Source organism: Epinephelus moara, chromosome 7 (assembly GCF_006386435.1).
Source record: "Epinephelus moara isolate mb chromosome 7, YSFRI_EMoa_1.0, whole genome shotgun sequence".
Classification (NCBI taxonomy): Eukaryota; Metazoa; Chordata; class Actinopteri; order Perciformes; family Serranidae; genus Epinephelus; species Epinephelus moara.
Genome location: NC_065512.1, coordinates 11,209,905 through 11,220,007, shown reverse-complemented (window position 1 = coordinate 11,220,007; position 10,103 = coordinate 11,209,905). Strand labels below are relative to the sequence as shown.

General features: G+C 46.1%; 1 protein-coding gene across 5 annotated transcripts; it reads right to left on the bottom strand.

Moving 5' to 3' along the window:
• Positions 1–6: 6 nt before the first annotated feature.
• LOC126392784 (INO80 complex subunit D) lies at positions 7–10,099 on the bottom strand. Of its 5 annotated transcripts, none has more exons than XM_050048396.1 (10): positions 9,937–10,099; positions 7,563–7,809; positions 6,653–7,464; positions 6,417–6,516; positions 6,104–6,328; positions 5,870–6,003; positions 5,515–5,648; positions 4,728–4,951; positions 4,398–4,555; positions 7–4,313 (listed from the first exon to the last, which is right to left on the bottom strand). In XM_050048396.1, exons 1-10 carry the CDS (start codon positions 9,959–9,961, stop codon positions 3,283–3,285), a joined length of 3,090 nt encoding a protein of 1,029 aa, XP_049904353.1. In that variant the 5' UTR covers positions 9,962–10,099; the 3' UTR covers positions 7–3,282. The 5 variants fall into 5 exon arrangements, with proteins under 5 accessions (XP_049904353.1, XP_049904354.1, XP_049904355.1 ...); XM_050048397.1 differs by having other exon boundaries at positions 4,398–4,552; XM_050048398.1 differs by having other exon boundaries at positions 5,870–5,979.
• Between the last annotated feature and the right edge of the window lie 4 nt (positions 10,100–10,103).

Sequence of the window (10,103 nt, the reverse complement as noted above, 5' to 3'; positions counted from 1 at the left end):
GGGGGGGGGGGGGGCACTGTGTTTATGACTAGAATAGTTACAACACTGCAGTCAATGAGAAGCCCAGTCGTCTCTGGTGGAGCTACGGGTTTACACTTCATTATGTGTTTTCTCTTTGGAAGGGAGAGACAGAACTGGGCCTTCTCACAGCTGGAAATGGGGGGGGGGGGGTCTGTTCTGGTGCAAGCTCAGAGCTGGTAATGATGGCAGCTGTTTACTTAATGAGCGTCCAAGCAGAAAGAAAAAAAAAAACCCAAAAAGGCAAGACAGACACGGGACACGTGAAACACCACCGGCCTCATCCACTCCTGTGCAAATCTATGTTGAAAAACAACATACTGTAATCTGTTTTTCTCCACATAATGAAATGAAATGGCGATGCATATATTCCTATGTTTCATATACCACCAAGAATCAAGCCAGTGACCATAATCTAGTAATATTATAATGCTCTCACACAAAAGGTTGCTGCCCCATGCAAATCTCAAGACTTCTTCCTGGAGTTTAATAGCTATCAAAAATACTCTTCATCATCATAATATTTTTTTAAAAAACTGACGGCATACAAACATCGATCCCTCCGACTTACAACCATTTTGATAGCCATTAAAAACAAGAGACTCATTCTACAAGACACAGGTTCCACTGAATACATTGCAAATAACAATTTCAATCCATTGCTACTCAATAATTCACCAACAAACCCCAAGATAGAGACTCGCTACTCTATATACCTAATACTCAACAATGTCTGACAATCCGTCAAATGTCTAATATAATATCTATCAAAAGCCATGGTTGTACTGCTGTAGGAGTCGGTCACAGACGGGGGGAGGGGCTCTCAGGTGGTTCTCGTTTTCTTAAAATTAAAAATCAGACCCCAGGTTTGCAGCTTAAAGTTACTTTGTAAGTGAGAGTAAAACAGACACTGATCAACACACCAGTTTATAACATTTAAATCACCATCTAAGCCATCTCTGGGTAGTAGGGCTGCGTGTCGTTTAAAAAATTGTAATACCAGTGCCGTTAAAGTGATACCGAAACCAATAGAGAACGTCATTTGATACCCATAGTGTGAATGGAGTGCCGGACTTTAATATGTTCTGGTGGTATCATGCTGAACTGCCAACTATGTTAATAAACCATGCGCCACGCTGGGGACAGTTGTGAGAGTCCGCCCAGTGACATGGCTAACTGTTAGCATCACACGGCTAAAATTACCTAATGGTTATTAGCGACAGAATCAAGCCGTTTCAGTGTCGGTGTGAGTTTGTTCGGACCATTTAAAGCTCCCTCTAACTGCCGTTTAACTGACTGTTCACTGGGAGGAGAGTGGCTCCGGCGACAGCAGCAACAGAAAGTTTGCCAATCCAGCAAGGAGTTGTAACAGCCATGGATCACGGACTGCCCACTGTTCTAATGGCCCAAATCCCGAAGCCCTGTTAGTCCAAAAAATGTCCCATTGGAACCAAAAAGAAACACTTAATGCTCTTAAATCCGATTTCCCCAAAAATACACACTCCCTGCAGGTCAACAAAAAAATCACGAGACAAAACATTCACAATGTATGTTTCTGGAAACAACGGATATGTTACGTTATTTTGTAATGGATGTGTTCAAACTTAACATTTCTCAAAAAAGCTGTGGGAGCATGTGGTTAAGTTTAGGCACAAAAAACACTTGGTTATGGTTTGGAAAAGATCATGTTTTTGCTTAAAACACCCATGTTTGGTAGCATAAAAGCTGCTGGAAAAGCAGGGACAGGTCAGTGAAAAACACCCGCATCTGGTGTCTCAAACGCAACAGGGAAACTGAAACTAACTGCAGTGAGTGTGTATTTTTGGAAAAACGTGGCATCAGAGCAACGGGCATTTGTTTTTGTGATAACAGGCTGTAGGAGAAATGGGCTTTCAGTCAGATGGGTCATTCTTTGGACTAACAGAATTTTTGTATGTTAAAACAATGGCATCAAACCCCCGGCGCAAAAAGGGTTGAATGCAGGTATCGTTTGACTGGAGACGTTTCGATATCACTTGGTACTGGGTTATTTTGGCTATCAGTACTCCATACCCAAAGGTATCGAGTACAGACAGTCTATCCTTGATGTCTTATAGTGGGTTTTCTTGGAGTCCTGACACTGATTTTGCCCAACACGTAAGTCACTTATGACCATTGTATATGTGGACCAGAGAGCACCTTTGAGAGTAGACACTTAAAGTCCCTGGATTACGCCATTATCGCCCCTACCATTAACACTGAAACTCATTTATTAGCCTTTAAAATCTACTCAGTTTGACCCCAGAGAAGAAGTTAGGCTGACCTGATCACTGGTCTCTATAGGCTCTAATTCTGAGTAAAACTGCTGTAAAATAAAATAAAAAACAGTTTACAACAGTTCATAGAGGCCGAAATATATTCCTGACCCAGCCCGGATTCAGCGAGTGAAGCTACATGTAATGAGACCAATAAAATACCTTACAATGCTAGAGTTATGTTAATGTGTTTATTGCTTTAAGAAACTATATTTACCTTCAAGTGTCTACTAGGCCACTCAGAGTCCCACAACCAATGGTGAGGTCAGAGATTTTGACGTCTGAGCAAACCAATACATGAGCACATATACAGTATACACAATATAAAAACAGCTGTTTAAAAGTATTTTGGTAAATTTCATATGACTGTGAAATCTGACTCGGTAAGATTCTATATCATGATAACAGTTAAATAGCTTTGAAACATAATGGGTCACAAATATCACAACCTGTACTCTTTGTTTTTCAGAGGGTGACAGAAGCAGTGTATGAAACAGGTGGGAAATTAAAAAAATGCAATGGCTATCTGAGCAAGGCAGGGTACAGTTGATCATTTAGAGACAGGACTTTAACTGGCAAAGCAAACAAACCGACCACTGATTGAGGCTTCTGCGTCGATGAATTCTGAGCACTGTGACAGATTAATCTCTGCTAAGGTCCTTCCGCCAATTTTCACCCGCTTTTTCATCGCAAAATCCGACTGTTACCCCCTGCTGACGAAACCACAAGGCATCAAACAAGTGGACTCACACTGACTTAGAATCCCAGAGACCGCCTGGCTACAGAGTAAAATAACAAAAACAGAAAATATTGAGGAAAATCTGAGGTTGTGCAAATTCATTATCAAATAGTGCACTATTACCACATTGCACACATGTAGCAGATGAAGAGGGGTGGTCAATCAGGAGCCAGTCGACTGGGTAATAAGTGACTGTGAGTCCACAGACCGTCATGCAGCCGCTGCAGGCTCTCATTTACTTTGCGTGAAAGGTGGTGTGGCGCTGTTGGCACTTGCAGCGGTGGCACTAACTATAGAAAAGCCAGCGGGGGGCGCTGTGGAGCTGTGGCTGGGCTGCACGTCTTTTGGGATGCCACTGTGGGAGGCCAATTGATGGCCAAAGGCCGCGCTGAACTGTGGGAGCTGTTGCTTGGGCTGTGTGGAGGTCAGAAGATCATGTGAGGAGGATGGGAGGGAGGACGAGGGGGCGGGGGAGGTCGTTAAACCTGTCAGGCCACTCTGGGGCATCGCTGAGAGAGCAGCCATCGGCTGCAGCGTCACAGAGTGGGTGGTGGCCGGCGGTGTGGACAGAGAGGTGGATATGAGATGGCTCTCTGGTCCTATGAGATTGCCAAATTGCGTGGGGTCCGTGAGGGGGAGAGGGAGATTGTTCCATGATGAGCGCGGGGGTCCTGGCACCCCGCTGAGAGGAACTTCTAGCAATAGAGGGGTGTCTGTCTGGAAGGAGCTGGCGTGGGGAGAAGATATGTGGTCACTGTATGGGGATGGCACGTGCTCACTGCCGTAGTGGCTGCCTTGGGGAGATGACGTGGGCGCATCCGACTTGGCCAGCACGTGGGATGTGTGTGTCCGGGAAAACGTTCGCTCTGTTATGGAGGTCTGAGTGAGCAGGGAGGTGGTGGAAGGGGCTACTGTAGAAGAAGATGAGGTCAGGTTGGAGCCCGACGTCTGGGGCTGGTTAGCAGGCTGAGATGGCGGCGAGGGGGGAAAGTGACCCCCGGTGGACTGCAGTAGATTGTCCTCCAGCTCGAGGCTGGTGAAGTTCTCTGTAGGCATGCGGCTGTTGAGCAGGTCCCCCATGCCCCCCGGCTGGACCGGACCAGGGAACACAGTCATGGCGCGGTGGTCCACTCCTTCAGATGGGGCCAAGTCGCCCATGGAGGTCAGGCACACCAAAGAGTCCGGGTAGGAGCCCATAGCCTGCAGCGCACGCACCAGCTCCTCAGCCTCCTCCGTGGTGGGCAACAAATCCCCATTCTTACCTATGAATACACACATTTATCATTACAGAATCACACACAGGGACTTTGTGAGTACACACATCAAAGAATGAGCCATATGACAACCTTCAAACAAGTCAAAGTCCTGCAGATCATCGGGTAGTCTGGGTAACACGTCGGAGAAATCCTCCTGGTTTAGCTCAAGGTCATTTGGAATGTCTGCCATGTCATTGGTGATATCGTCAGGAAGCTCCTCCGTACTCAGTTCTGGAGTCGACGGGCTTCTGCCACAAAAACGAGACAAAAGAGCTCAGTGCAGAAACACATGCTATTGTCGAGAAGAAGCTGTTCAAACACGTGTGACATGAGCACCTGTGACTGAGGGTATTCCCCTGACACCTGATCTCCCACACTAAATTTTTAAGTCAACAGTGTAGAGACATGAGTGCAGCTCACCTGATGCTGGCCTGTGAGGGCATTGCTAGGCTTGTAGAAGGCATTCCCAGGTTCCCCTGTGGCAACGCTGGAGGGATGGGTTTCTGAGGCCTCCGCGGCCCTCTCCTCCTCTTCTTCTTGTGTTTTTTGGTGAGCGCCGGTGGTTTGGTCTTTTTACGTGGCTTTCGCTGTTGCTGCTGCTGGTGCTGCACTCGTCGGTTACCATCCCCTCGCAGGAAGTTATCCTGGGTGGTGTGTACGGATGAACATTGAGTCATCATAACAACAGCCCATGTGGAATCAAACAGAGCAGTCCCAAAGAATGAAGACTACTAACTAAACACTAAATATGAAGCCACTGCCAGCAGCCAGTTAGCTTAGCTTAGCTTAGCATAAAGACTGGAAACAAGGGGAAACAACTAGCCTGGGTGTGTCCAAATGTAACAAAACCCACATACCAGCACATCTAAAGCTCACTAATTGATGATTTGTCTCCTTTGTCTATTCATCCAAAAAATACATTTCACAGGGGGTTATGTGATGGGCTATTTTTGGTTGGGATCAATAACTTCTCTGCTGGTTGCTGGGCAACTGGATACAAGCTGCAACCTGTTAATTAGTGAGAGTTAGAGGTGCTGGTGGGTGGATTTTGTTACCCTTGGACAGAGCCAGGCTAGCTATTTTCCTTGTTTCCAGTCTTTGTGCTAAGCTAAGCTAAGCTAAGGACATATATCGATCTTGTCATCTAATTTGGCAAAAAAAAAAGCACACCAAAATGTTAAAATTGTCCCATGAATACTGAACTCACCATTTTTTTGGCATGCTCTTCACAGAGTGGTGTCTGGTGCGTGATATCAAACACAGGGATGGAGCACTGCTGACCATCTGCAAATTTGGCTGTGCAACTAGCAAAGAGCTGCTGGGAACGATTCAACAGAATGTCTACAGAGGACAATAAAGGAAATAACACAATACAACTGGGCGAAAAGCATGTGATCGTGGTACTCCATCACAAAGGGATATTTGACATCACAGTGAGTCAATTAAAAAAACATGTACGACTGGAACTGATAAACCTGGATTTTCAATTAGATAACAGAATCACAACCATTCTGCACTTGAAGCAACCAGCTGTACAGCCAGTGCTGTGGTGGAAAGGATACGCTGAAAGCAGTGTCGAGTGAAGGGCAGAGCCCTGTTGTTGCAGGCTTGGCCCTTTGTGCTGCCAGTGCAGGTCCCCGTATCTGTGTTCTGCTGCCTGACTGGAGCCACACTGTAGAGAGACACAGACCCAGGACTGAGCAGACAGCAGTAACACATTTGTTAGGTTTCAAGTACTTTGATCTTACTGTATTCTTGTTAGTCTTTACAGATAAAAATGACACTTGTGAGAATACCTCGAGGAGCTTCGAGAGGCACCACGTAACTCCTGGATCAGCTGCCCGGCACAATCGGGGTTGTTACTGGCAGCGTGCAGCAAGGCTTTGCGGAAGGCATAGCGGTATCTCTTTTGACGGATACTCGCCCTCTCCTGCCTGCACATGTGCTTGTATTTCTCCTGGAGGTACGAGCAAAGCCTTAGTAGCCGTGTTCTCCGCGAGGAACCGCTGTCGTCTTCCAACCTATTTAGAAAACAATTAATAGCGGTCATTACGAGAAGCCTCACTGGTTCCAAGTTTATACTGTGGGGTTAGGTACTAGGATACTAACCCATTCTGTGGTCTCCAGGAGCTCTGGAAAGGAACAAATGTCTCTGCCTCCTCCTCTTCATCATCATCATCGTCAGCACTGTCTTCTGACCAGTCCAGTCCTGGAAAAGAACCTGTTAGAGCAGCTCATCTGTCTCGGCAAATGTCAGTTGCTACACTATGTCTAAACTATCTTACACAGTCCATTAAAACTGCACATGAATTTATAAGTGAGGTAAATGCATTTAAATTAAGCACCTAGATGAGGAAAGAGGTCTCCGTGCTCCTGGTGTCTCTTGGCACAGAGCTGCACCAGATGTTGCAACCTGGCCAGGCAGCTGGCAGAAGGTGAGAAGGCAGCAGGACGCATGACAACCATGTGCCGCTGATTGTTACTGCCACTGTCCTTGCAACTGACAGGCAAGTGAGTCGCAGTGAAAGGCATTTTCCTGCTGAGTGATGGCCCAGAGGGTTGCACTGGACTGGGTGCTGCATTAGCGGGCATCCCTGGAGGCAGAAAGTTGACCGTCTGAGGTGGTGGTGGATTGCATAATAAACCCTGCTGCTGTCCTGGGAAGATGAAGGAAGTCACGCTGGAGTGCTGGGGCGGGTGGAGGAGACCTGACTGCTGCCGTGGGAGATGAGTGTTGAGCGGCGAGGAGGGGTGGACACGGGGGGCAGGGGAGGGACTAAAGTGCTCAGGGGGTGGCTGGAAGAGGTCCGTGTCATGGCAGAGTTTCTGACTGAGCACCAGCCGACTCTGTAGTTTCTTCTTGATGGCGCTGCCCTTCCGAGGAGTACCCACCTCCTCCCCGTCTGTGTCATCCTCATAAAAGGCAAAAGGGTCCAGGAGTTCCCCATCAGGGAGGGGCAACAGGCGTGAACAGGGAGGAGATGGCGGAAGTTCATCTAGACCATTGGGAGCTTTCAGAGCTAGTGAGGGCACAGTTATATTGAGAGCCACTGACTCCAGGTGAGCCCGTGAGCGCATTTCCTCCAAAGCATCATGTTTCTTTTTCCGCTCCTTCTTGGGGATAAAGCCCAGAACCTGCAGGTGGCTGTTACAGTATCTGGAAAACAAGAACACATCCTCAGCATACTGTGCACAGCGTAATGTTTTCTGTACAGCACAGGAGAATATGCAACACATGCACACAGACATACACACCTGCGGTCCTCAGACTTGGGGATGGGGTTGGTACAACGCTGGCTGTTGTACTTGGCCACATATTCACATTGCTTGAAGGGGGCTGTCTTATCCTCCAGAACGTGCCGGATACAGAAAGCATAGCCGTTTAGTCTGCGCTGCTTGCACAGCTTTGGGCTGTACGAGCACAACGGCTTATTGTCCACCTCTGAGAAGTGTATGTGTTTGCCTTCATACATCACGTGACTCTTGTTCTTGACAACATCAGCTGATGGGATAAAGTCAGGGGAAACCAAGAATTACATCACTAACACTTCATACTGAGGAGGTAACTGTGCACGCTGAGAGGCAGGGAAGTAGTCACCTCTACATCAGGAGACTGTTTAATAGCTAATATACGTATTTAATGGGAATAAAAATTCAGGACGCCCACATAATTATGCAATATCATTTGGTGGAATGTCAAAAATTAAATAACATTTCAAGACTGATTTCACAACAGCTTGTTCATTAAACTATTGGACTGCACATTATCTTTGAAAACATAGTCTAGACAGAAATTTCTGACTGCTAGTTGCTGTCACACCTTCTCATTTTCTAAATATCTCCATGTGAAACGGTGGTAAACAGAGAATAGGTACTTTTATGCAACAGTCCATCCAATTATTCTCCAAACTACCACTTACAAGATAATGCGATGGCGGTAAAACAGTATATTGCATGACAGCGGTGTGCATGACACACTAGAAAACAGTCACCCGCCGGTGTGAAGGCATCATTGCAAAACTAGCTGAACACTCATATAACTTAATAAAAAAGTCGCTTTTTTCCATTCATAAAAAACACGAATCCTTCTATTAATGAAACGCTTCTTAGTGCAAAAGCATGCAAACAGGATGCTCCGGGAAACGTTATGTCTCAATACACTGGACCAATAATTGTAGCGTTAGCTGCCAAGCTTCAGTAGTAGCTTAGCCGCTACTTTTAACTTTAATTGTGTGTTTTCAAGATGGTCTTGACAGCGCTACGGCTCTGACAGCTGAGGTACATGTTGGACACATGAGGGCAGGGTGGCTAAGAGTCATTTATAACAGCCTGGGTTAACGTTAACAACTTTAGGTGCGGAGAACCGGACAGGCAGCAAACGGTGACTAACCAGCGTAACTACCGTTAAGAGCCTGGGGTGCTAGCATGCTAGCGTTAGCCTGGAGCCGATGTACAGATGTGAAACTTTACCCAGTGAAACTGTGAGCGTATCTACGTGACACATACTCCCGTGTCCTGATCCATAAGACACAACTTTATCCACCTTTAAACAGCAATACATTTTATCAAGTTTAACCAGACGCGAAAAGTCCAATTTGCTAGTTAGCTAACAAGCTATCAAAGCTAAAAACACAAATTAGTAGGCGGTAGCTAACCAGGAAACGGAAACATCAGCAAATGGCAACACTATAAAAGGTCTATTTTCAGTTTAGTTTCATTAAGAAAAATGCAGGCGTATTCATACATGACAAGCAATACTTGGCCTCAATCGTGGGATTTTTGTGTAAATAAACGCGATACATTTATGGCCAAATACTTTCAAACAAAGGGTCTACATACGAGGCTTAAGGCCTGTCCCCGAAGGCCTCCGTTAATAATCGATATGAATTATAGCCACTATCGTTACATAATGTGACATTAGCAGGCTATAGGGCTTAAGACTTTAAACATTGCATAATTTTCTATATCTCCTTAAGGCACAGAGTCCTTTAGTAAAATCACAAGTTATAAAAATAAATGAGTCATTAATAGGAGGCCTATTAGCCTCGGTAGCACAGCGGCCTCTAGTTGAACGCCCGGCCGCTCGAAGCCCTCGCAAAACGGCACACTCAGAAATCGAGACCGAGGCTGTATACGATTTCGCTTACCTTGAATTGGTATGGGCTGTGTAAGGTATTCGCTCCAGATAGACGGCCGAAATGTCTATTAGAATCAGCTAGGCTATTTGTGCATCGATATTCGAGACAGGATAATAACAGTGATCTTCATCGAGCTCGGTATATCTTGAAATAAGGATGCATTTAAATATAGGCTATCCAGAGCAAATTACAAGCAGTAGGCAGGCTGCTGAGGATTTTTGTTGGATCCACAGCAGACTCCTCACAGCACCACTACAGGCACTGCGGGGACATGACAACAATCCGCTCAACAACAACAACCTCTCCTACCATATTGGAAATTCAACTTTCTTAAAAGCCCCTACAGTGTAGAAATGTCATGTTGATCTCTTTATGACAGAAATTGCAGTTTGTGTAGATGACAGTGCCGTTTACATTTTTCTCAGTTAAAGCAGCTGTGTTTAATCGTATTGACTGAGAGGTCCTGCAAAGTGTTTCAGTGTGAGATCCACCTGGACCACGGCTATCGTCCTCCATATGAATGAGTTACCAGCCCTGCTGCCACTGTTGCCGCTGTTCACTGATGATGGACCACGTGCCAGGCACATACAGGAGCTCGAGACTGGAAAAGTTGACTCGTGTCACATCAAACAAGGACAATGGCTTCCATATCAGCAGC

What these genes read in the sequence shown, in the direction of transcription:
- LOC126392784 (XM_050048396.1), bottom strand. Translation starts at nt 9,961, where the DNA reads ATGGAGGACGATAGCCGTGGTCCAG. An exon ending in GGACGATAGCCGTGGTCCAG is followed by an intron (nt 7,810 to 9,936) that starts GTGGATCTCACA and finishes TTATCCCATCAG; the next exon opens with CTGATGTTGTCAAGAACAAG. An exon ending in TCCTGGAGACCACAGAATGG is followed by an intron (nt 6,329 to 6,416) that starts GTTAGTATCCTA and finishes TTTTCTAAATAG; the next exon opens with GTTGGAAGACGACAGCGGTT.